The sequence below is a fragment of the Sitodiplosis mosellana genome, unplaced genomic scaffold, assembly GCF_009176505.1.
Source record: "Sitodiplosis mosellana isolate CC-2019 unplaced genomic scaffold, AAFC_SMos_1.0 Smas_scaffold_1, whole genome shotgun sequence".
Lineage (NCBI taxonomy): Eukaryota > Metazoa > Arthropoda > Insecta > Diptera > Cecidomyiidae > Sitodiplosis > Sitodiplosis mosellana.
The window spans coordinates 15748728-15773530 of record NW_022595244.1 but is presented as its reverse complement, the minus strand read 5'-3'; the positions used below and the strand labels follow the sequence as shown (position 1 = coordinate 15773530).

At 35.1% G+C, this 24803-nt stretch overlaps 5 protein-coding genes across 20 annotated transcripts; 2 read left to right on the top strand and 3 right to left on the bottom strand.

Annotated features, from left to right (window-relative positions):
- Nucleotides 1-116: 116 nt before the first annotated feature.
- On the top strand, nucleotides 117-1650 carry LOC129576853 (N-glycosylase/DNA lyase). The gene is made up of 5 exons (XM_055462734.1): nucleotides 117-275; nucleotides 336-779; nucleotides 843-954; nucleotides 1019-1189; nucleotides 1259-1650. The coding sequence occupies exons 1-5, from the start codon at nucleotides 190-192 to the stop codon at nucleotides 1532-1534; spliced, it is 1089 nt and encodes a 362-aa protein (XP_055318709.1). The 5' UTR covers nucleotides 117-189; the 3' UTR covers nucleotides 1535-1650.
- Nucleotides 1545-4408, bottom strand: LOC129576843 (tryptophan 2,3-dioxygenase). The gene is made up of 7 exons (XM_055462723.1): nucleotides 4150-4408; nucleotides 3642-3805; nucleotides 3416-3549; nucleotides 2315-2674; nucleotides 2007-2256; nucleotides 1843-1936; nucleotides 1545-1766 (listed from the first exon to the last, which is right to left on the bottom strand). Exons 1-7 carry the CDS (start codon nucleotides 4173-4175, stop codon nucleotides 1631-1633), a joined length of 1164 nt encoding a protein of 387 aa, XP_055318698.1. The 5' UTR covers nucleotides 4176-4408; the 3' UTR covers nucleotides 1545-1630.
- A 779-nt stretch (nucleotides 4409-5187) lies between these two features.
- On the bottom strand, nucleotides 5188-16969 carry LOC129576813 (phosphatidylinositol-binding clathrin assembly protein LAP). 16 transcript variants are annotated; one of them, XM_055462538.1, is made up of 14 exons: nucleotides 15497-16928; nucleotides 13051-13193; nucleotides 12890-12965; nucleotides 12557-12577; nucleotides 12054-12278; nucleotides 11774-11967; nucleotides 11473-11609; nucleotides 11261-11372; nucleotides 10965-11181; nucleotides 10822-10896; nucleotides 9855-9902; nucleotides 8040-8371; nucleotides 6522-6608; nucleotides 5188-6054 (listed from the first exon to the last, which is right to left on the bottom strand). In XM_055462538.1, the coding sequence occupies exons 1-14, from the start codon at nucleotides 15627-15629 to the stop codon at nucleotides 5854-5856; spliced, it is 2001 nt and encodes a 666-aa protein (XP_055318513.1). In that variant the 5' UTR covers nucleotides 15630-16928; the 3' UTR covers nucleotides 5188-5853. The 16 variants fall into 16 exon arrangements, with proteins under 16 accessions (XP_055318513.1, XP_055318562.1, XP_055318531.1 ...); XM_055462587.1 differs by having other exon boundaries at nucleotides 8040-8257; XM_055462556.1 differs by lacking the exon at nucleotides 9855-9902 and having other exon boundaries at nucleotides 15497-16969.
- LOC129576838 (probable arginine--tRNA ligase, mitochondrial) lies at nucleotides 16947-20226 on the top strand. The gene is made up of 5 exons (XM_055462709.1): nucleotides 16947-17366; nucleotides 17431-18625; nucleotides 18718-18848; nucleotides 18950-19173; nucleotides 19274-20226. Exons 1-5 carry the CDS (start codon nucleotides 17331-17333, stop codon nucleotides 19425-19427), a joined length of 1740 nt encoding a protein of 579 aa, XP_055318684.1. The 5' UTR covers nucleotides 16947-17330; the 3' UTR covers nucleotides 19428-20226.
- Nucleotides 19552-20970, bottom strand: LOC129576857 (elongation of very long chain fatty acids protein AAEL008004-like). The gene is made up of 4 exons (XM_055462744.1): nucleotides 20537-20970; nucleotides 20280-20470; nucleotides 20075-20221; nucleotides 19552-19959 (listed from the first exon to the last, which is right to left on the bottom strand). The coding sequence occupies exons 1-4, from the start codon at nucleotides 20595-20597 to the stop codon at nucleotides 19552-19554; spliced, it is 807 nt and encodes a 268-aa protein (XP_055318719.1). The 5' UTR covers nucleotides 20598-20970.
- Nucleotides 20971-24803: the final 3833 nt, after the last annotated feature.

The following is a 24803-nucleotide window of genomic DNA, read 5'->3' as shown; positions in this document are numbered from 1 at the left end:
TTTTGGAACTAAAAAAGTAGACAGTCAAAGAAGTAAGTAAGTTAAAGTTTTGATGAACCCTGCACAACGAATGACTACTGACTTTGACAGATGCTGAACTGTCAATTTTAGCGCATTTTTCTTCTTCATTTGTGTCGTATACAAACAGACGGTTGGAATATTACACCCGAAAGAAAAAAGAAACAAAATATGAACAGAAAAATATGGCAAAAATTAAAGTGTTCGCAGAGTGAATTGCAGCTGAAGGTATCACTAACTGGTGGCCAATCTTTCAGGTTTGTTCGTATGTACATAGTTTCAACAAGCCGCAATTTCGATATAGCTATTGGTTCTAGATGGAAAATTGGCAGTTTGCCCGAAGACAACTTTATCGATGAGTCTTACATTGGCGTGATGGGCAATTGTGTTTGGCAGTTCCGACAAACCGAAAATGATTTATTGTATCGCGTTTTGGGTGAGCTGAAGAATGACTCGTCAAATTACTACAATCAAGTGCGAATGAAAATCTCAATTCCAACCGTTGTCGATAAAAAGAAGAGTAAGAAAAAAACTAGTGTCATGGACGACACAAAACTTTTCCACAGTCTTGATTACTATGAATCTCTGTTGCGGGCATATTTTCGATTTGATGTCAATCTGAGTGAATGCTATGCCGAATGGTCAAAACATCCACATTTCAAAACCGAATCCGACAAATTTTACGCCATTCGTGTACTCGATCAAGACCCAGTTGAGAATCTGTTCTCATTCATCTGCAGCCAGAATAATCACATTTCACGGTAACTAAATTCCCATTTTTTATTTCCAATTCTGAATTTACCATTCATTGCTTCTGCCAACAGTATTTCGAGCCTGGTTGAAAAGTTGTGCAAGAATTATGGGCCAAAAATCTGTGATTTGAATGGAGTTGCTTATCATGCATTTCCAAACTTTGATGAGTTGATGGATGCTAAGGTAAGTAGTGTCTTCTACCATTGTTTCATGAAATATCAGAGGATTCAAGACGATCCCATTCTAGGTAGAGCAAGAGCTTCGCAATGAATCATTTGGCTACCGTGCAAAGTTCATTCAACGAGCGGCTGTAGAAATCAACGATAAAGGTGGCTTGGATTGGTTTCAGAAGGTGCAAAATATGTCTTATAAAGATGCGCACGCCGAACTTGTCACATTGACTGGAATCGGACCGAAGGTATTTCAAAGTGCTTACATCCACTTTTAATTGGATTTTTTTTTTCATCGAAAATGTGATTGATTTTAGGTGGCCGATTGCATTTGTCTGATGTCACTGAACCACCTTGAAGCCATTCCGGTTGATACTCATGTTCTAAAACTTGCCACCGAACATTATTTGCCCAAAGGCCGTGAAATCAAATCGATGACACCGAAATTGTACAATGAAATCGGTGATGCCTTTCGTCAAGTGTACGGTCCACTTTCAGGATGGGCACAGACAGTGCTGTTTTGCGCTGATTTAGTCAAATTCAAAGAGGGTAAATCAAAAGAAAATGGAGCAAAGAAAAAGAGAAAGAAATAGTCAAAAAATGTGTTGCCACATTTAGTTTTATTCATTTCAGCGATGAAACAAATCAAAAGATTTTCAAATAAATCGTTGTCGCTAAGCGACACAAAGTTAATTTGCTGGTTTCGAAACACGAGAGTTTGTATTCAGTTGGTTGATCATTTCAGTTGTAAGCGGTGGAATATAATTACGCGGAATAAGAAACGTTGACAAGTTGAAAAGATCCAAGAACACCTTGTAGCGATCGCTGAAATTTCGGAAATGACATTCAAATTAGATTTTTTTTCTACTTTTTACGAAAAAAAACTTGCTCTCAATCCCACCTTAAAGTTGAACGTAAGTATTGATAACCCGATGAGCCGCCCGTACCAAGCTGCTGCGAACCAATCATTCTTTGTACCATCATCACGTGACTGTCTGTTGAAATGGTAACAATTCAAAGTGGGTCAACAATGATCAGAAAACCAGAATAAAAATACACACTTACATCGCCATTTCGTCATAAAACTATCTATATCCATGAGACAAGTGAGCACTTGATGCGGTTGACTGAATCTTGGCTCGTCACGATACAGGGTGATCATAATGGCGCCTTGCATTGCTTTGTACGAGAATTTACGTTCGCCACGTGAAACGAGCGCTTCATGAGCATCTTGATTGAAAATCGTATGATAAACGTCACGCCGTTTATTGACATCCATCAAACGATAATTGCGAACAAATTCATCGGACAGGGCCTGTTCAAACGAAAGCGATTAGCTTAGACGAAAAACTTGATATTTATATTGAACTCACTTTCGCTTTTGCCTCCTCTTGATCCAACAAATTGTAAACGTTAGTCTTGAATTTGGCCCAAAAATTGAAACCATCCTCTTCCAATCCAGGTGTTCGTTCCAACCATTTTTGAACCAAATCACATAGCGATGGTTCCGTTTCCGAAGCAATGATCTTTTCCACCGCCGTGGAATCATCACCAAACACATCTTGATAGCGTTGATTGTACTTGACCCGATTTTCTTGCTTCACACCCAATTTATTTTCCATCAGACGAAACTGAAGACTCTGAAATCCCGATGCGGGCGATAAAAAATCACGAAAGTCCATAAAATCTAACGGTGTCATTGTCTCAAGAATTGGAATGTGATCCACAAGCAACTGAAAGTAAAACAATTTCCACTTTTATCGATTGTAATTTGAGTAATTTATAGAAATGTGCTGCTAAAAATTAGATTAGAAATTCAATGTTCCTGTGTCACGTGCATATATACGGCTTCATTTACTTCGTTTATTTGCTTCTTCTTCAAAACGGAACAGAATTGATAAGAACACACTTTCAATGGGCCGTGGCCGCATGTTTACTGCAAATTGGCGCCAAACCATTCGAAAACCTGTCGGAATTTTCTAGCCATAACCGCAAAGTCTTAAACCACAACAACCATTCGAATCAATTTGTAATTCACTTGTACACCAGCTACTGCATGTGTAACAATATAAGGTATTACGAGGGGCTTTGATCGTAGTCTTGTCATATCAAATTACTTTTTATTGATTTGGTCGTATAATCCCGTGTGAAAAAAAAATGACTGACTGACTATAACTTCAGTTGACTTTAGTTGATTGAATTTATATTTTTGTTCTAAGAAAATCACTTGGTCCCAAATGAAGCAACTTAGATTGACTTGTAACTTCAAATGATTTCAGTTAACTATGATAGACTTACACTACACTTTGTACTGAAATGTCAATCAAAGTAAGTCATTTTTGTCCCAAATTAGTTAACTGACTGCTCAGTTACTATTTTTTCACACGGGATAGCACAAAGAGACCGCAAGTTACGTATCACCTGGCAAAAGTTTGATTACAAGAATTGTGAATGGAATTTTAGTTTGAATTTACCTTGAGAATAATAGCAATTCTATTAAGTCGCTTTAAAATTTCCAGCGTACGAGATTCATCGACGGTAATCGTATTAAAGAGATCTCGAATCGAGTCAATTTCATAGATGATTTGCTTGAACCAAAGCTCATAAGCTGCACGAGAAAAAAAAAATGAATTTTATAAATTATTCTTTCAAAGTGAGTCATTTTGTGGTCGTTTCGATGGAATGGTCTTTGTTTGTTACCTTGATGAGTGATGATAAATAAATGTTCATCGTGGACAGGGCGATTGATCTCAGATGATTGCATACGCTGTGCATTGAGAACTTTGTCAAGCATCAAATAGTCGCTATAAAGCATACCCGTTTCGGTGCCCAGCACTTCACCCTTTTGGGCATCATCTCCATTTCTGTTCCGTAGGAGAAAAAAGCACACAATCACCAGAGATATTAAACTGTCAACAAAACGTCTGTCAAATTATGTGACTCGTCATTTGATTACAAAAGCAGTGCAAGGACAAATATTAAATGGAATTAGTGAAAAAACAATTCACAACAGATAATTCGCCTCATTTTATTTTATTGATTTGGCTAACACCAGTAAATGACCGAATAAAAAATATATTAAACGGCGGAAGCACACGATTCCAAATAACATTTGACCCGACACGTATTATCTTTCTACACAATTCCGTTTATGAGAAAGCACTATTATCAGTAAAAACTGTGAACAAAAGAAGGAATGAAACCTAACGTGAAATTCTGATACGGGCAACTCATTTTTTTTCACGTTCACGTTGGACGGTTTAAGAGTGACGCAAATCAATCTCGTGTAATTTATAGCTGAACGAAAAGAATCGTCTCTCCTCGTTGCGATCTCGGAATCAACTGACTGCTCCAAGTGAACAGCCGATACGATTTATTGTTTTTGGTGGTCTTCATACGACTGGCAATAATTGTCTCATTCAGTAGTAATACTTACAAATTCCAATTGAGCTTTTGAACACATGCGAAGCACACACGACAATGGTTTTCACATTTGTATAGTTTCAGTCCATGAATAAAAGCAAAGCAAAATCAAAGTTTATAATAAACACTAGATGCAAAAAACAACCGCATTCAGCTTAAGTTTAGCGGAAGAAGAAGAAGAAGAAGAAGAAGAAAGAAACCAACGCATTTTGCTTGAATAATGATTCCAATTTCTTTATTTAAACGTTAGTGCACTGGAAAATATACAGTAAACACAACACAAAACTTGTATAAGTGGTTGTGAATAAATTCAAATGAAATGGTTTTTGACTCATAATAATCACGGTGTGTGTGTTTGTGTGATCTCTGATTTTGATTTCCCGAACGGAATTGCACATTTTGTCATACGCGTGTGTGAATTTCTTTAATATCTTTCTCTCTCAATTGTTCGATTCATCGATGTCTTTTTTTTTGTTCATTTTGATTCAAAGTATACAGACTCAGTTAGCATCAAGTAATTCCATCTACATTTGTCTACATATTATTATCATTCACATATTGACATATTGTTTATTTCTAACAGTTTAACGACTTTCAGTGGATTGTAAGTGTTGGAAATGCAGCCGCGTTACTACATTGATCGCCTATTACAGTTATTGTTGTTGTTTTCATTTTCTCATAAGACTGATGCAAAATCATGTGAAGCCTTGTTTTTACTTGGTCAAAATAAAATGCCTACAATTTGTGTCCTAATTTGTTAGTAATGCATTACATAGTATGAAACTTGAAGCGATTTCGATTGAAACAACTGTTCGAAGTAAAGTTTAGATAAATAGATTTTGTCTTCATTTTGTTTTTATTTAAGTTGAATTGGACGCTGATCTGCTGTTGCAGTCAGTGTACTGGCATAATATGTATTTGATGCAAATTTGAAACGATCTTAAAATGAAATAAACAAATCATCAACTATATTTCTGCTTCTGCTGCTGCCGGAAATTACTATTTACTCTCCATTAGTATTTGTTCATCTTTTATGCTTTCTCTGTGTGTGTGTTTGTGTTCTCAAAGTAACGATTTTATATCGGAAATGATGCTATTTGCAAACTTTATATCATAATATGATTTCAACTAAGCGACTTGCCGGCGAGGTGTTCAATGTTTGTTGAGCCTCGATGCGCTGCGGCTTCCATGCATAATACTTTAAACATAAATCGATATTTAAATATATATTTATTTTAATGTATATATATATACTCTACAAATTTTTTTCTGTTATCTCTGTCCTATATCAAGAACTGTATGAATAGATTTTTTTTATCTTTCTTTGTAAATAATCATCAGAATTCCTCTTTTCTTTTTATACATATATTATAGTAGAATAGAATCTATGTAATTTGTTTGTTTGTTTGTTTTTTTTTTATACTCGATGCCATTTTCGGATTGTTTGATCTTTTTTTTTCTTCTAAATTTTTGTTCGAACCGTTTGTTCTTAAAATGCTCCAAATGGGTCCAGTTGCACATTATTGGCTTTACCATTTTGATGGTCAGTCGAAACTGCACTCGTTTGTTGTGGAATGATGAATTGTTGTTGAGTAGCGTTGGCATTCGTTGGCAGAACCATACCCATGCCCATTGGCATCATTCCCGGCTGCGTTCCGGCCATCATTGGTTGACGAATTGGCATCCCTTGCTGAATGGGTCACATCCACATAAAATAGTAAAATTATGCGTATTAATGAGAATTATTGAGTTAAAACGAAAGAATAAACAATTGAAACATTTGTCGTGGACAATGTTTTACTCTCAATTGAATTTTAAATGTTTTTCGAGAGACCTTTCGAACAGAAATATTTGAATTTTTTTCATGAAATAGAATCTATTTATAAATAATAATAATAGTAATACTGATTACTCAAGTTGAGAAAGACCAAAACCGAAAATAAAATTTTGAAGAAAAAAACAATAATGGCCAAAGATTTGTATACATATTCGAAAGATGTTTCATTTTAAGAGTATCTTCATATATCGTTATATCAATTTTTTTTTTAATTTTAAAATTCAAATTTTAATGAGGAAAGAATGGTGTGTGAGAGAGAGATAGAGAGATATCAATGGTTAGATGGTGCCTACTGGTTTGCTCTGAATGATGATTCTTACCTGTAAGTATTGTGTCATTGCAGAATAGGAAGCATGTACAAATGGATAATGTACAGTGCTTGGAGCTGGACTTACAGTACCTTGCGCCTATTTTTTTGTTTGTTTGTTTGTATTAGCCGTTTTATATATTTTACGTGAGTGCATAATTTTTTTGGTTTTATGTGTGGTTATCGCGGTTTTTTTTATTGTGTGTGTTGTTTTACAAAAAAAAGGAAGAAAATAAATGAAAAAAAAACATAAAATTCGCAACTAAAAAAAAATCAAAATACATTCAAATTAAAAATACTTTGAAAAAAAAACAAAAGTTAACCAAAAAATTTTGTTTTGATAAAAATGAAAAATACAAAAAACCAAAACAAAAACAAAATTAAATTAAATGATTAGTATGCAGAAAAAGGGGTTGCGAATGTTAAAACCGGCCCGTTGTGTACTTGTTTTAAGATGCATTAATGTGCAAGCATTTCTCTTTTTTTTTATTGTTGCATGAAGAAGACATTAGCGCAAACAAAAAAACATATTCATGCTACTATCGAGCAAAAAAAATGTGTCATTTCTCAATTTTGATTTTGTTAATATTTGCATTAAAAACGAACTTAATTCTATAACACCATTCATAAGATTTTTTGTTGCTGCGCATGAATTTTCCAAAGAATATGTTACGTTTTTGTTGTACGTGACAAACATAGTTGTGAATGAAATGTTGATGACAATGATTAAGCGAAAAACATAAACCGTGTGCCATGCAAATGCTTACATGGTTTCGGATGTGAATGGGTGCTTTGGATAAGATATTTAAAATGTTAAACATGAACATTAAAAACATGATTTAATGAATCTTCCAAGCACAGAAAAATGCGAGAAAATGTCATAAAATATTCATAGAATTAAATTAGCTAAGATATCAATCAAATGATTTGAAATGGTGTTTTTTTTCTATGTTGCTGAATGTTTATAAAAAATATACTGCAAACTTGTTGCAATAAAAAAAATATTACGGCCTTAACAAATGCAAATAGATTAACCACAAAATCCATCATACACATATATATATATACGTATAGATCTTTTACTAGGGTACTTCCTTTAAAGTTATATATTGCGCTTCGAATGTCTTCTGTTTTACTTTGACCACTAGAAATAGGTGAATGTTTTCATACTAATGGGCGATGAATGAACGTGTTAGGCAAAATGATAAAAGTGGATAAAATGATACAATAACTGATAGAGAAAAACCGAATCGTTAAATTATTAATTGGGTGTTGGAGAACAGAAATAAATAGAAAATGCTTTAATTAAATCGTAAACTTGAATAAATCCATCAGCCGAAGTAGTCATTTTTTGCACTTTTACTAGAGTTTTTTTGTTTTATTGTTATGTACATGATATTCCGAAAGAGATGTTAGAAAAAAAAGAACAGTGAAGCAAAATGAGTATATTGACAACAATAGATAGACAAAAATTTCATGTAGAAAGTAGTAACAACAATATGGGAACGTAAAAAAAACGGTATTTTCTTACCATTGGACGATAGTTAGCACCAGTTGTAGCGGCCATTGGCTGTGGAGACCATCCGGTTGAACCAGGTTTAGCCGAATTCTTAGGCGAATTCCATTGACCTTTGTTCATCGTTAGATTTTCGGCCAGCGATGCCAACGAGCTATCCAAATCGCCTGTAAGTACTTTTCCCGTTGGATTCGCCTGAGCGGCTTGTTGCTGGCCACCAGCCGGTTGTTGACCTGTTGACGAAACAGAACCGAGAACATTTCCCGTTGGATTTGTTATACTTCCGTTTGTTGTTGTCGCTGTCAAAGCAGAAGCTGGTTTCAAAACATCACCCAATGCGTCAAAACCTTTTTTGTTTGTGTTTTTTATTTTCGTTTCGGATTTCGTTTTTGATCGTGTGTGATTGTAAAATGGTCATATATGTCATGTTTGTTCCCCCAAAAAAATATTAATTAGTGTATGTGTGTGTGGTGGGTTTGTTTTTCGGAAATTTATGTGGAGTTTTAGTGAAATTTCAGGTATTTGGTTAAATAAAATTGATTTCCCATCCGGTGTGTGTAAGTTGAACCAAAATTAAAATATTTTCATTTCAATATAAAAACGAAAAAAAAAGAGAAAGAAGAAAAATGAAAAAAGAAAACAAATAAGAAAATGAGTTAGTTACATGGAAATGATGCGACATAAAACACGTTTACACAACATTTAAAACTTAACTTAAATGGTTCGAACAATGAAACATCTATAGAACAAATGAACACAGTTAAACCATCGAATGAATGAATTTAAAACATAACAAAATACAGAAAGAGAAAATAAAATCGTTGATGATACAATCCCATAATGTAGAAATTCAGTTTCGATGATTCCGATTATAGATTCACTTTACGGTTATCATTAAATATGGGTGAAAATCACATAAACATGTGGTGGCAAAAATATGTAATGCGGCTATAAAGGAGACAAACACTTGATAGGACTTGACAAAATTTTGATTTTTGACACAAAAATTCGTTTTTTCTTCACCATTCCCTTGGCTCAATCACATAAATGAGCAATTACAAAAATCCTAGTCATGATTTTATGAGTAAAACACACACTTTATCTATGTGGTACTAAATTCGTCATGGGATAAGCATATGAAAGCATTTTAATTGGTAAAAAAAAACAACTCAACAAAACAATGCAAAAAGGACGAACGTATGAAAATATTTCGAGGGTATAACATATGAATAAATATCAAACCAAATTTCGATGAAAATGAATATTTGTTTCGGTGGTGCCGTAGTAGTTGTTTAATTTGTGTCAGTGCTGAATGTATTGGAAGTATTTGTGTTGTACTTCTGAAATGTGCTGTGCTTATGGCTTTGTGCAGCTTTTGAATGTAGAAATTTCCATCGAAAAATGTGCTTTGTTTCGTACCAACACCAACCAGATGACTCTTTGACATCAACACAAAGCGACCGTGCCAAGCGCCATATGAGCTATGCCCTTGAAAGCGAACCAAAAAATTAAACACAATCCATACACTCTACAAATTTCATGGCGCACTGAGCGTTTGCACAAAATTTGCAACATTATGAAATGTGCACATTTTGTGCCGTGTGCATGGATTGCACTTTGATATTTTCCATTCGCTATCATTTCCTTGGCCCGGTTTTGCAGTTACACACATACAAAATATTGTACGATGGCAAATGGTCTCGATGATGATGGACACATTCTGGTGTAGATCACACAAACTAGTTTCTACAACCCGTTCATCTTGTTCACAAGTGACTCGATTACTTCGAACAAGACAAATGGGTTGCAGTTCACACAACTAATATTCACCTGCTGGAGCAATTGTTTCCGTAAGGAATGGATTCGCTAATGTCGCTTCTAGAATCATTTATTTTCATTCAGCCCGCCGAGAGAAGTGGCACCAAACACGAGACAGAAATAACACAAATAAAATTAGATATATTTTGAAAAAAAAAAAGATCAAAACTAATTGCTTGGTTCAGTCAAATGAAGTCAAAAAAAAAAATTCGCCACGAAAAAAAACGGACTACGTATTCACTACCAATCAATTTCAATATGCGGTCAACTGAAGTAAAACAAAATGTTGGAATAAATTGCAAACAGTTCGCAACTAAACGTAGTGGGTATTTGACTTGAATTCGGAAAGGGTTGATGTTTAAAATGCTTTTTAACTATGGTTATCCCGATCAATCGACGTAGGTTTATGACGTCGCCTCTACACGTTTTATCATTTTGCTTATATTTTTTCTATGAGTACCAAAGATGGTAATAAACGATTTTTTCAAAAGAATAAATTTCACCATTGGGTTCTGATACAGGGAATCGAGGAAAACCGCATGCAAAACTCAAACCATTAACATTTACTGAAGTATGCTTCACATTGTCATTAAATAAGTTACAATTCAAATGCATTTGCATAATCACGAGAATTATAAAAAAAAATGTGTTTGGTATTCGGTTTGATGGAAACATACTTTTGAATGGATTGAGTTGGATTCAGAGTTGAAAAAAAAATCTGTTTGACAGGATTTTAACCTGTTAAACGATAATTGAAACCGTATGAATTTCGGATTAGTTTTTTTTATCTGTACAGTTGTTTAAGTAAGTGCACACCCAGTTAATTATTGTTGTTGTTGTTTAAAAAATTGCAAATTGTTATTATTGTGATGTGTGCATATGCATGAATTTCGTATGTGGAATATTGCATCAGAAATAAGAAATAAAAAGTAAACCATATCAAATTGATGTTGCTTGGTTTGATGATTGTTAGTCTTACCAACTGGTTCAGTGGCACCGAACACTGACGAGAAATTACTGTCCGAAACGAATGCGTTGGATTGTGATGCAGGAGCTAAATTCGAAGAAAAAAAACAAATCAATTAGTAAAATCTTCTTTAGAAAATTCATTCCGATGCTTACCAACTAGCGGCTGCGCAGCAGGAGCAGGACTACCAAACATATCTGCAAACGGATTTCCCAATTGCAGCAGATCATCGGATGCCTTCGAATTTGGTGGCTGGGCGGAAGCTGCTGTTGGGCCAAACAAATCAACAATATTTCCTGAGGTTGTTGGTGACGACAAAAATGGGTTATTTGCTGCAGCCGATGCACCTCCAGTTGGCGATGATTTTGTTTGCTATTTGGAATTTAAAAAAAAAGAGGGAAAGGTTCAATTAACCGTCAATTTGATTTGAGCCATCTTTTGAATATTTTACTCTGTATTGGTTCATGGCGGCTTCTTCTTCGGCAAGAGCTTGTTGTTTGATTGATTCATCGATACCATTTGCATATTGATCCCCACGAGCTCCTGAAGCACCAAACCCAGAGCTACAAATGACCAAAAGAAATTGCGTGTTGTGAATATGGTGAAGACTCTTCACTGAAGAGAAATATTCAAACGTTAATGGAATTTATTTCGGAGCCATACCTTGACGATTGTGTTGGTGTGTTTGCAGCTGAAGTTTTTCGACCTTCCAATGTAGCAAGATGTCCTTCAAGAGCATCGAGTAATGAGCTTGGAGCCTTGGTCAAATCTGGAATATCTCCCTTATCGATGCCAACATTCTGTGGGACGAAAATTAGTGATTAATTTGCATTCATTCATTTCACAAGGATCAGAACATTTTTGAGAAACTATTTCAGTTGAGTTTTGCAAGAAATGTGCCGCTTTTCAAGTGCCATCGATCCCTTCAGTTCCCATCAATCGAATTAAATGTTTAATATCGTACCTCGGCAACTTTGAGAAATTCGCCGACACGATCCATTCGCACCAAGAAACGCTTATACAAGTCCAGAGCGTCTTTACACTGCTTCTTGTTCATATCAAAGTATTTCTCCAGCAAATTAATGATTCCATCATTGTAGCATGCAAACAAACGGATCAAGTCACGAAACAGTAGCATGAAGCACATGTTTATCACACCTGAAATTGATGTTGCACATAAAATTCATTCATTATCAATGTTTAGAGGAAGAATGAGAGTCATGTGTCGCAAATGGGTAATTTACCGTTAGAGAGATCATTTGCTTGGCAGTCGAACTCAAGCAGACCGTCCAATTGGGACTGCAGTACTGGTAATGTTTTCAGCAATTTATCAGCGTTCATTGTACGCAATGAACCCTCCTCCTTTCCACGCTTCACTTTGCAAAAGTCAAATGCCACGGTGCGATATGACAATGCCTTATCGTTCAGGTATTTCGCATAGCGTCGTATGAACGGCGACATATCATAGCCTTAAGAATGGAAGAGAAAAAACGGAAAAAACCGCTTAAGTTAATTAAAATTATGAACATATGCCAACGAGAAAATTAATAACAAACATAAAAGATAAATATGATATACGAATATAAAACCAAATATCATAGTTTATAAATCGAAACAGAAAAAAAATAAACGAAAAAAAAATGGGCAGATTTCCCAACGGGTTAGCCAATCGCCAATTAAAAACGAAATCATGAAAAAAACGAGAACGAAAGTTTTTTGTTCGAGGTAAAATTATCTGAATACTTACCAATCCTTGCACCGACGGTGCCTAATATCGCAAAGGTGTTATTAGATTGAAAAATTGACGCAGTAGAAAGAACCAGGTTGTTAGTTGCATGAAAGAGATTTTCGGGATTTTACGGAAGCAAAACAAAGAAATTATTTACATAGTTTAGTAAGTTTATATTCATTTTGAGGCGGGTTATTCTCATGTGTTGAACTGTTGTGAAAATTAAAAGCATTTCTAAATGATTTTGATTCTGATGTTATTATTTCAAAAGCAAGTTAGTCAATTTTCGCACATTTTTTCTCATATTTTAAATAGAAAACAGTTTGCACTTGGAATTGAACATGGACATACCTTGGACGCCACCTTTATCCAGAAAATTGCTTAAATTAAACGTGGAATTACTTGACGCTAGGTATTGCATAAATCTCTGCAAAACAAAAACAAAAACATAAAATGCATCACATTGCATGGTCATTTCGGGCATTTCCCAATCGATTTTCGATGAATTTTACCTCATTTCCATATGCTAGTAGATGATGTACGGTGAGTAATGATTTGTATACAACCACCCAATTTGCATTTTGTGTTCGTTCCACCAACAAGTTGGCCAACTGTGGTATTGATACATTTGGTTCATTTGTACAGTGCACTAAATCTGTGAAGAGAAAACAAAACCATATGGAAATTGTATTTAAAATTTTTGTCGACGCTAGCAAAGCATGTTTCAAATTAAGAGCTTCTTGATTCATCATTAGTTAGAGTGAGAGGGGGAAAGAGAAAGAGAGAGAGAGGTGGAGAGCCAAAGAAAAAAAAATCTAAAATAAATGAACATCTTTCTTTCCCTCTCGAAATGATTTAGTCGTTCGAGAATCGTCCCATTCGAAACAACACAGAATCGGTGCATGGAAAGTTTTTCCATATCATCTGTGTTTACTTGACAGCGACGACACCGCACAGTTGATTACAGTTCAAGCAGCGCAACCATTAATTAACAGCTGATTGACAAACAATTTTGTGTACAAAATCACAACTGTGTTAATATAACGATGGTATAATTGTCGAGGTTTTGTTAATTTTAATGTGTGCCCAATCGCAGTGATCCAAAATACTATGTAAACATGATACTTTTTCAACGCCCACCTCGATAACTGCAACGCGACCATTTTTTTTTTGCACACAATTTTTCTACATCCGGATTATGCTGAGATTATTTAATCTTAATAATGCCACTAATAAAGGCCAAACCATGAAAAATCTACATTTGTAACATTGAACATGGAAGAGAAACGAATTCTGTCATAGGAACTGCCAGCCAGTCAGGATTATAGATTTTAATTATTACTTTCTCCTTTGAACTGATAAAGCAAAGGTTAATGACTGACTCTCAACAAAATATTTATGAATCGTGATTGCTCATTTTCTTTTCCATTGTCTCTGCGGCATCTGTTTCGAATAAGTGCTAAAAAAATGGTTCGAGTGCTACTTGAATATTTAAAATGTTTTAGAAGGCGTACATCTGTTGAGTTGTGAATTGAACAATGAATCAACTGGCATAAATTTATCGCGATTGAGTGCATTTTATCAGAATGCCACAGCCAGCTTCAAGTGCTTTTAGTGCAAAAAGAATGAATAATCCGACGGAATTCTTTATCGCAACAGCGCTAACAATTTCCGATTCTTGGCGTGGTTTTCATTTCATTTTCTTCAAGCCATAGATTCATCACAGAAGAATGTTTCAGAAAAAAAAAATCCGACAACACCTTTTTTTTATTAATTTTAATATAACCATTGGGGGAAATGATAGAAAAGAAGTAGAAGAAAAGTCGAAAAAAATGTAGTGTTTTTGATGAAATTTCGACATTTGACTTGATGAAGAAATCAATGCGTAAACAATGTGTATGCTGCTGTGTGGTAATCTGTAGCTGTAGCAAGTGTATGCGTGTGTGTGTATGATAACACACAACTGTAGCCGTTTGACTGAAGTAGATACAATTTGACCGAACTTTTTTCCCCTTGTCAATTCGCCATCGCACACAAATCTTCGCACAACCACATTCGCACCGACGAAAAATTGATTTGCGCGCTCACAATGGCACGATAGAGAAAAGCTGAACGTGAGAACGAACGTCATCTAACACAGCCTAAACAGCTTTGCACACATCGCAACACCACCAATACGAGAGAGAAAAAAGAAAAAAGAAACAATATGCCTCCTTATTCCATGAGTCGAATGAAAATCGCAAGCATATTTGTAGAACGCATTTACATGACAAGAGAGCGAGAGCATTAGTATGTTGGGCTTTGGAATTAAGGTTGCCCACAGCACAATCTATACGTATATATATATATGGTGTAAATACACATGATATGCATATATGTGAAAGATTCGTGCGACGCATAGCCTCTGATATGCTGCACAGTGTATAAACATCGTTATGTTTCATATCCAAAAGAAACCCATAGCATATACTTCAAGGACACACAACCACAGTCACGCGGAATGTTTACGAGTATTGTGTGTATGTCCGGGGCGTTTGTGTGAGTTGTGTAAACTGCAATCTTATATCGAAAACGAACAGATATATATTTATATATGAATGAATGCACGCCAAAACGATAATGAAATGGGAGAAATGTATCTATTCGATGGGAAAAAACAGGAAATTGTTCTCTATCTCTGCAGGAAAAATATGTATGATTGAACTGGAATTGATACGACAGTGATGAATACGGAGAGAAAAAATGGTTCTATCGAAACAGAATGATGACCAATTAAGATTGAATAAATGAAACTGATAATGTAAACCTCAGTTGTTTTTCTTTCTCTCTTTTTCTCTCTCCCACTTTAATTGGACAACCGTGTGGAAGAGAAAAAAACACCAAACTATATCGAATTGATATGCTTTTGACGTCTGATACACCTAGATTTCATTGAGAAAAAAAAAATAATACACTTACAATCTAAATGTTTCTTTTTCGGTGCAATCATTTCTTCTGTAGTCGCCTTGCATACTGATTTAGCAAGTCCTTGACCAGCTAAACTGTGACGGGCCGCTAAAAGTCGATCGTTTATTGTTTGACCAGCCATCATTTTAATTTCTATCTCTTTGTCTCTTTCTGCCTCGTAATATTTTCAAACGGTTTGTATGTTTCACTTAAATACGTTTGTGTAATGGGGTTTTTTTACACAGTTTTGAAATTAACTTCTATTAATTTCAATGAATCTTGTTCGCTTTTTTTTATTTGATCAAGTGTTTTGCGCGCCGTGATTTTTGTTATGTATCGAACTTAACAGAATGACAACGACACGAAAGTGGCTTTGACCGATTAAAATATGTTATTGGAGACGAAGCACACGCTTCTATTTGTATTTGATTTTTTCGTGCTTTCTTTTCTTCTTCTTTTTTTTATTGTCGTTGTATAGATCTTTTATCTTTGAATGATTCTGGTAGTTGTTGTTGTTTTTCTTGGTTGGAATGTTTCTTCACGACACTCAATTTACTCGTAAATCGTTGTACAAACACTATGCACAGGACACACAAAATTCACTTCATGCGTATGGTGAATAATCGATTTTTGTAATACACACACTTCTTACAGCTCTTCGTGACTAATGCCATTAATTCTATTTCGCTCACATTATACGGAATCGGTGTCGCTTTGCCACACACACACGCACACACGTTTTATCAGTGACAAAAAAGAAAATTTTAAATTTTTTTACAACTTAATTTTTTATTTTACCGCAGCCGAGAACACTGGCCTCGTTGCCCATAGATTGAAATATGAAAATGAATTTGATGCCAAATGACAGCAGCGCAAGTATCTTTTCTTTACGCAAACAATCAATACACCATACTGATATCACACACAAATTCTCTTGCTTTTTTTCGCCTGACTTTTTTCCACTCTTACTTCGACAATAAATAAACGGGACACTTCTTATACTAGACGAAGACTATAGAATTATTTTTTAAAAAAATAAATTACATCGATTTCCTTTCCTTTTGCCGTATAAAAAGAATTTTTTTTTTTTTAATTCGTTCAATGTTTGATGGAATCAAAAATGGTTCTCATGCAACAACACCACTGAGCCGTAGGTCGGATTGTACTCGATTGGCATCTTTTTCACGTACTATGTGTTTGTATGTATCTCTCTACCATTTAGCCTATTTTATCGCCTTTTCAGTCACACATTTCACTTGTATTCGTAAATCTAGCGAGTGTTGCGTATTTTTTTTAAATGGCAAAGCGGAAACCTTTTCGGCAAGATCCAAATCGTTTTTTTTTTCGACTGAAAACCAGTTTTTTTTCCTTTTCATTTAGATTCCGCTTGGTGATTCAATGAAATGCAAATTAATTTGTGCATTCAACGTGATGGAGAAAAAAATACACAAATTCCATTTTCAGAAAATGAATTTTTTGGAGTACACGTTGACACATAATCTAGTCCTACAGTTGCTATCGTTAAATTTTACCCAACCAATTTGGATATTTAAACTTCTTGACATGCAAAAATGATGGATTAATTCGATTTGGTGCCGCATTTGGGTGACATTTTTTCAATTTTCGTTGAACAAAGCTAAAAATTAACAAAAATCTATCAATTTTCATTCATTCTTTATTTTACTAGCAGTAAACAGTGGCGTTCGTGCACTGCTCACGAATATTTGACACTTCATTGCACTGACATTTGAATTTTTTTGACAGCGTAACGAATGTTGGTTATGTTTTGGTTGATTTGAAATTGAACCAGCACATATGATTTTAGCAATATTTTGATTTGATAAAAATGAGCACACAAATTAGGAAAATTATCGCTAGGAAGGTCAGATCAAATGTATTTTCATTCATTTACATTGAATTCAAGTGATTTTTTCTTTCCATTTTAGTTATTCGAGGCGGTTGACAATGGCAAATTGAATCCAGTGGAATTTTCAAATAAAATCATTCCCAACTTACAGTTTAGAACCACTGCCGAAGGTAAATCGTTGTATCAAATTAATCCAAAGAATCTTCAAAAATCGTTGAATGACAATTCACTTGCGATCAATGAATTGGTATCAAAGGTTTTATCTACAAAATGCAATGATTCACCGGCGATTGCATCGATATCTAGCCACGAAAAAAACTTGATATTTCATTTGAATCAGCCAGTCTTTGTGGGTGGCATTTTAACTGCTTCTACCGAAAATCCATCTGATTACAAACTTATCGACGAGCCAACGGAAAATATTATTGTTGAGTATAGTTCACCGAATATCGCCAAACCATTTCACATTGGCCACTTGAGATCGACCATCATCGGCAATTTCATTGCGAATGTTTTTTCAGCTTATGGGCACAATGTCACTCGAATCAACTATCTCGGTGATTGGGGCACACAATTCGGTTATTTAAAGCTCGGTATGGATATGTCGGGCTTATCTGACGAAGAAGTGGCCAAAGATCCCATCAAACACCTGTTTCATGCATATGTTCAAGCGAACCGTGTTGCCGAAACTGATTCAGAGTTTGCAGCAAAGGCCAGAGAAGTATTTAGTCAAATGGAAAATGGGGAATTGCCCGATTTGGAGGCATGGCGACAATATCGTGAATACACGGTAAAAGAAATGGAACGCGTGTATGGGCGATTAGGAGTTAAATTCGATGTGTATGCATGGGAATCAGACTATCGAAAAGTAAATATTTTAAATCAACTGGAACTATTGAGGAAATCGGACTTTCTTCAAGTCGAAGCCGATGGAAAGGAAACATTTGTTTTAGACGAAAATGTACGAAAACCACTTCTGAAAAGCGATGGCAGCACACTTTATTTAACGAGAGATGTGGCTGCTGTTTTTGATCGCCAGGAGAGATACAAGTTCGATCGCATATACTACGTGGCTGGAAATGAACAACATCAACACTTTGACGGTCTTTTTAGCATTGCGAAGAAAATTGGCGTTCGAAATGCTAACCGGTTGCATCATGTGAAATTCGGCAAAGTGGAGAAAATGAGCACGAGAAAGGGCAATGTGGTTTTTCTCAGCGATATTTTAGATGAAATTCGAGATTTGATGCATAGCAAACAAATTAGTTCGCCTAGTAAGTGATTGTTCAAAATCGTTCAATTTTTATTTTTTCTTTGCATTTCTGATTACGAATTCTGAATAACAACCATCTTCATCTATCTTCAGACACAAAAATCGACTTGGAATCAGATGAGAAAAGAACGGCCGATATCGAAGGTGTCTCCGCTATAATATCCTATGAGTTACAAAGAATGCCCACCGCAAGCTATGAATTCCATATGGATGATATCATGAAGGTATGCAAAAAAATTCAAGTGCAAAAAAAACACACTTTCGCACATTTTTATTCCTTCCATAATGATATTGTTGGTATTTATGTATCGCGGTTCCATTTTAGGATGCCAATGCTAGTGCAAAGAATTTCCAAATGACCCATAGCCGACTTTGTAGCTTAGAATCCGTAACATCAGTACAAGCTGCAAGCGAATATGATCCAAAATATCTGTTGGAACCGGAGGCAGTACAGTTAGTCTTAGATATAGCACGATTACCCGATGTTATTTATGAGTCGAAGCGAATCTTAGGAGCACAACGCCTGCTCAATTACATGTTTTCATTGAAGTTTGTATTTCCATATTCAGTTTGTTCAAGTTTTTTTCATTCAATTTTGTAATATCAATTGACGAATGAACTAATTCCTAACTGAAAATTACACTTACAGCACTCGTACGAAAAAAGCACTGAAAGCATTACCAATCAAGGGAGACGATAATCCAAATCGACAGGCTCAACGAATGCTGTTGTTCAAGTCTGCCAAAAATGCGCTAAGAGCGTGTATGAAGCTGATTAGTGTGACACCCTTAGAAAAGATTTAAAATCTACCAAATGTGATACATTTTCAGAAAGAAAGAAAAGAAAAAAAAGAATGAAAAAAAAACCATACAAAATTCATTCAAAAAAGTGTTTATTTTAATTGTTTCTGCAAATGAATTTTATAAATTATTCCATTTTCTTGAGTAAGTATGTCTTCCGATAGAAGTCGCCAAACATGAACATCATGAATAAATTCTGGAGGGCCATTATGATGCAAAACAGTTTTGGATAGGTGCAGTCGGCAACAAAAATACAGATAGAAAAGTGAACTCCCAGCAACAGGAATTGTGTGAGTTGAATTTGTGTGATGTGTTTTTTCCACCAAATGGATTTTTTCACATTCTCATCGAGCGCACTGAACAGATAGTATCCATACATGACCGCGTGTACGAAGCAGTTCAAAATTCCAAGCATTGTACCATGGCCCGCCGCACAAAAACGTGAAGCAATAAATCCACCGAAAACCATTCCCGTATGGTGGTAAACGTGCAAAAAGGTGACGTGGCTGAATTTCTTACGAGCAATGAAGAATAGCTGCCGAAAATAAAAATGCAAGTTAAGCGATGTTCATCACAAATGTATGGAGTTGATGAAAAATAAGCGTCTGCATGTAGGCAACATATTATCCACAGCCATTGTTTAAACTCACAGTATCCAGCAAATCGAGCACTTTCAAAAGGAAATAACAATATGTGGCCAATACTTGATGCATGGCATTTTCACTCCGATCGTTTTGTGGTGTTGGCGAATTGCAGCTCAGATTGAATGTGCCTTGATAATATGTCACTTTGAAAATCTAAAAATAAACGGGATTTTGAAAAAAAGGTCCAATTTTTTTTTTAAATTTAACTTACATAAATCCACACAAAAATGTTGGCAACGATTTGGAATGCATTGTACACAATTAAAATGGACTTTATTTGGAATGGAGCTCTGTCTTTCATAAATCGTGGACCGAACGATAGAACGATATACAGATAGGAGGCACATATTGCGAAAATTATGAGCGGTGAATTAATCAGTGGCAAATCGTCGGTTCTTGGATCTAAAATTTTGAATTGATTAACACATTTTTTTCTTCATTTTTTTTTTTAAATCACATTTTTTCTACCCGAATATTCGACCAAATATGTTCTGTAGACATTATACAGTTGTCCTAAAACGTAAGCCATTTTAAAAAAAACACAATTATCCAAAAAAAAAGCACGGCAAATTCACGATTATTGGATCAAATGTTTCCTTTTTTAAAATGCTCAAAACTCCTTTATGCCGTGTGCCACCTCAACGAATTAGAAACAAAATGACTGTTGATGGCGTTGTTCCCTCTTTACGGCGTCAATAACTCTTCGATGTGTGGCCCTTATTAAGCATGCATTTGCTTAAAGTTTTCACATTAATGCAAGAATTTTGGTTAATTTACATATCAATTGCGTGCAATTTAATTAGGCATTTTGAACAATCAGATATATGTGCAGAATACACACGTTTTTACGTGCTTGACTAACAAATCACAAAAAAATTGACTTAGTATTTGGTAACGGAACACAAATAAACCGTCTCCTTAGAAAAATTTAATTTAACTGTAACGGCGGTGCTGATCATTTGTAAATAGGGTCTCTTCTACCGAAAAATAAAAAGAAATTGCGGCCAATACTACAATTATGTGTTCGCATTATGACACAGCAGAAACGTACAATACAAATTTTCTGTCGTAGTATTGACCTAATCAATACACTTATTGAGAGACAAATATGCATGAGGTTAAAAGTGGTCATCAGTGGGAATGCCTAATTAATTATCCATCAAAAAGTAGTCTGTGAAATTCCAGAAAATAAACGAAATAAACGTGGTGTTCCAAATATGCGAAATTTAATACGAAGGAGTGAACGAAAGGAAAAAAACCTACAAAATTACAGTACGATTTCTTTTCATGTACACAAACAAAACTAAGGCAATCATCTACTTGTGCTATTTCCTCGAATACCACAAAACGTATCCCATAGAATGACGTGGTCACTTACAACACACTGCTGTACACGAGACATCTGGTTTCTGACTCTATCATTCTGTCTCTTTCCACCCAGCTACGGTGTGCCGCACATCGCATTGTGGAATAGAAAAACAATTTTCGTATTCGAAAACATCGTGATTGAATATCTGTTTGATTACAAGAAATGCAACGTGCAATTAAGTTGCACAAAATTGAGTGTTTCGAAGAGTTGGGGTTTTTTGTTGTTTCTTCTTTGGTCTGTTTCCGGTTCAAAATGAAAGCGCAACGAATACAGCAGGCAAAAAAAATGAGCTCCCGAAAAAATGAAACTGCTTATTTGATAACCGAATGCATTCGATTATCGAATTATATATTTATGTCATAACCGTGGACTTTTCTTCCCTTCAATTATTGTGTGTATGTTTCTGTACTCCATTTTTAGTTTTCTTGTGTACTTTTTTTTCTCTCTTATTTTGGTTTTCGTTCATTGCATTCGTCTCCATTTAAAACGAAAGCGTACACCAAGCACGAAAAGCTACTTAGCTCTTTCTCTTGCTATGATTCATCTCTCACCGGGTACGCTGTGAAAATGCTGTGTGATTTATGGTGGCGTTGGCTTTCGTGACTGTAATGCTGCATAAAAATTGCCAATAACCATCTATGTCAATTTTTCCGTAGCGTATCCACTGGTTATCATAAATGATTCCTTTGGTGTTCGATCAATTTATTGGAATCGTTCTGGTTCAATTCGTTTATTATCGATCGTGTCGATCGAATCACATTGAAACGGATTCAAATGCAAGAGCGAACGAGAGATAGAGTGAGAGATTGTTTCCAATTGTTTGAACTGTTTTGCCTATGTGATCACAAAAGCATACAATCGGTATTTCATGCGCTACACTTATCATTCATCGCATTTCCTTAGCATTCTTTTTCTTTTCGTTTTGTTCGAGCAAAGTTGTTTACTATATGCCCAATTGAATTCCATTGTTGGTGAAAGAGTTTAACAATTTTGATGGTACAATTAATAAATAGACACGTTTCTTTATTCGTTTGTCGGCGAAATTGAGATCAAAGGCCACTCATTTTGTTGAGGTTTACTTGATCTTTTCGAAATATAGCTATCACGTGGTGAAACTTTTTTTCTTCTTCTCTTTTTCTCTCTCGACCCCAAGATGTGCACCAAACTAGCGACTCTCTGTTATAAAAAGTTGGAATTGTTTCCCAAAAATAGATAAGGATCATTTGAATACCGTCCGAGATGTGATAACCAATAACAATTTGAATAATGCGATTGCTACTGAATTGACCAAGAATTCGAATGCAAATGCGAACGCCATAGACATTTACTTGCAAAAATCCATTAGCAATTCCAAGCATTTGCGTTTTTAATTCATAATGTAGAAATTATCACCGAAACACGTGCAAATATTGAACCCAAAATGGGAATTTCGTATGGTGAAACTCACAGGTAAACAGGTAATTATCGGTTAGGTGTATTTCAGGTGCAAAAATGAAGCAATTTTCACTAAAATGAATTTCCCAATTAATGTAATAATGTTGCTTTGAACTGGGTTTCATTAATTTTTCCAAATGATTTTCAAACTGTCGCCAAGGTATATAAAGCCTTCATCCGATCGATAAACAGTATCAGTTTGCTTTCACAGCTCAAACAGTATTCAGTTCGAATTATCAAAAAAGTAATAACAATCAGTTCAAAATGAAATTCACTTTGTCAACTGTCGCTTTGTTTGCATTCATTGCATTGGTCCACTCTTCACCGTTGCCAGAGGAAGAAGCAGCAGCTGCAGCTGCAGCACAACCCAATCGTCCACTGATTAATTTGTTCAATTCGGCCACCAGCGCAGTCAGCCAAGCATATGAGACCACTGCTGAAACTGCATTTTCTGCACTTAAAGGAACAGCCGAAACACTCGCCAATTTCGTTGGCAACACCGCCCAAACCGTGTCCAATGGAATGAACACAGGAGCCACAACATTTGGCAATTTCATCCAAGCACCATTCCAGTCGAATGCCCAAGCTGCCGAACAAGCTGCCGAACAAGTATAAATTTAATCGTTCAAATACAGACAACTGAACTGTCCAGCATTTTGATTGAATCCAATCAATTTTAATGAACAATTTTAAATTTAAATATTTAAAAGTCGAATCTGCCTATTTATTTCATTCAATTTCAATCATTGCTATAATATTTAAATATTTAATTATTTTATTAAAAACAATAAAAAATCACAATTTCAAAAATATTTTGACTATTTTTTCAAACAAAGAATTGAGAGTTTTTTTAAATTTGTATTTTTTTTTAAATCCTTTGATCGAAGATGCGTCAATATTGATCGATGCTTAATAGTTTTTGAATAGTTGATTCTATTATTCTGATTTTGACAAGGGGCGAATTCCTACTGAAAAATTGAATTCAGTACTTTTCTTTGGTTTTTAGTGAAAGTACTGAATACTTTCAGTTTTTTCAGTCCATTCCTCCCTTGGATTTTGATGCCAACATACAATTCCTTTAGCTGATTTGGAGTCCAAATTGAAATTGAAAAATCTTTAAACCGCTGTTCTGTTTATGTTGATTAGTTCAATCGATGCAAATGGAGCAATCGCCAGATGAAAATATGGTTTCAAGCTTGTTCAGTAGTTTGATCTTATTCATTTTAGATTTTGGAATCGAAAATTTTCTGTACATGACCGCCCAATGGAATCATTGTTTTTATTGGATTTTCGTTCAAAGAAGAAATGAAACGATGGTGATGAATCTTATGAAATGGTGTCTGGAAAAAATTCAAAACTTTTATGAAAAAAATATAAGGCATACCTACTTTCGCAAATGTTTGTTTTGGAACGACCTAAATTGTTCAATTAGGATTTTAGAATCGCTTCATTTGGACAATGAAATCATTGAAATATGTTACAACAATCAAATGACGGCCTGAGAAGAAAAACCTTTCCTACAAAACCTGTGCGCAGAACACAAATACAGAAATTTTTTAGTCAAAAGGCGAACAGCAAATTTGCGAGCGCAAAAACCTAATATATTTACAGCTAGTAGGCTTGTTATACTTTTGCGCTCGCTGTAAATATATTAGGTTTTTGCGCTCGCAAATTTGCTGTTCGCCTTTTGACAAAAAAATTTCTGTGTTTGTGTTCTGCGCACAGGTTTTGTAGGAAAGGTTTTTCTTCTCATGCCGTCAAATGATGAACAATAAAAGTGGGAATATAGAATTTCATCTTTTTTCAAAACCCTTTTCTGTTTAATACTGATTTAATATCGTCTAAGGATTTTGCAAAGCCGCTTGTTCTTAATTATTTCATTTCACTTAACAAAATCCGTTGCACAGAAAGCAGTTGTGCAGCCGTGCTGTT

Excerpts from the sequence above, each read along its gene's own strand:
- LOC129576857 (XM_055462744.1), bottom strand. The coding sequence starts at position 20,597 with ATGGCTTACGTTTTAGGACAACTGTATAATGTCTACAGAACATATTTG. Across the intron at positions 20,471-20,536 it reads ATATTTGGTCGAATATTCGG|ATCCAAGAACCGACGATTTG; the intron begins GTAGAAAAAATG and ends TCAAAATTTTAG. Across the intron at positions 20,222-20,279 it reads ACATTTTTGTGTGGATTTAT|ATTTTCAAAGTGACATATTA; the intron begins GTAAGTTAAATT and ends GTTTATTTTTAG.
- LOC129576838 (XM_055462709.1), top strand. The coding sequence starts at position 17,331 with ATGAGCACACAAATTAGGAAAATTATCGCTAGGAAG. Across the intron at positions 17,367-17,430 it reads GGAAAATTATCGCTAGGAAG|TTATTCGAGGCGGTTGACAA; the intron begins GTCAGATCAAAT and ends TTTCCATTTTAG. Across the intron at positions 18,849-18,949 it reads ATATGGATGATATCATGAAG|GATGCCAATGCTAGTGCAAA; the intron begins GTATGCAAAAAA and ends GTTCCATTTTAG.
- LOC129576843 (XM_055462723.1), bottom strand. The coding sequence starts at position 4,175 with ATGAGTTGCCCGTATCAGAATTTCAC. Across the intron at positions 2,675-3,415 it reads GAATTGCTATTATTCTCAAG|TTGCTTGTGGATCACATTCC; the intron begins GTAAATTCAAAC and ends TTTTACTTTCAG. Across the intron at positions 1,937-2,006 it reads TTTTATGACGAAATGGCGAT|ACAGTCACGTGATGATGGTA; the intron begins GTAAGTGTGTAT and ends CCATTTCAACAG.
- LOC129576853 (XM_055462734.1), top strand. The coding sequence starts at position 190 with ATGAACAGAAAAATATGGCAAAAATTAAAGTGTTCGCAGAGTGAATTG. Across the intron at positions 955-1,018 it reads ATGAGTTGATGGATGCTAAG|GTAGAGCAAGAGCTTCGCAA; the intron begins GTAAGTAGTGTC and ends ATCCCATTCTAG. Across the intron at positions 1,190-1,258 it reads TGACTGGAATCGGACCGAAG|GTGGCCGATTGCATTTGTCT; the intron begins GTATTTCAAAGT and ends GATTGATTTTAG.
- LOC129576813 (XM_055462538.1), bottom strand. The coding sequence starts at position 15,629 with ATGATGGCTGGTCAAACAATAAACGATCGACTTTTAGCGGCCCGTCAC. Across the intron at positions 11,968-12,053 it reads AGCAAATGATCTCTCTAACG|GTGTGATAAACATGTGCTTC; the intron begins GTAAATTACCCA and ends CATCAATTTCAG. Across the intron at positions 11,610-11,773 it reads AATTTCTCAAAGTTGCCGAG|AATGTTGGCATCGATAAGGG; the intron begins GTACGATATTAA and ends TTCGTCCCACAG.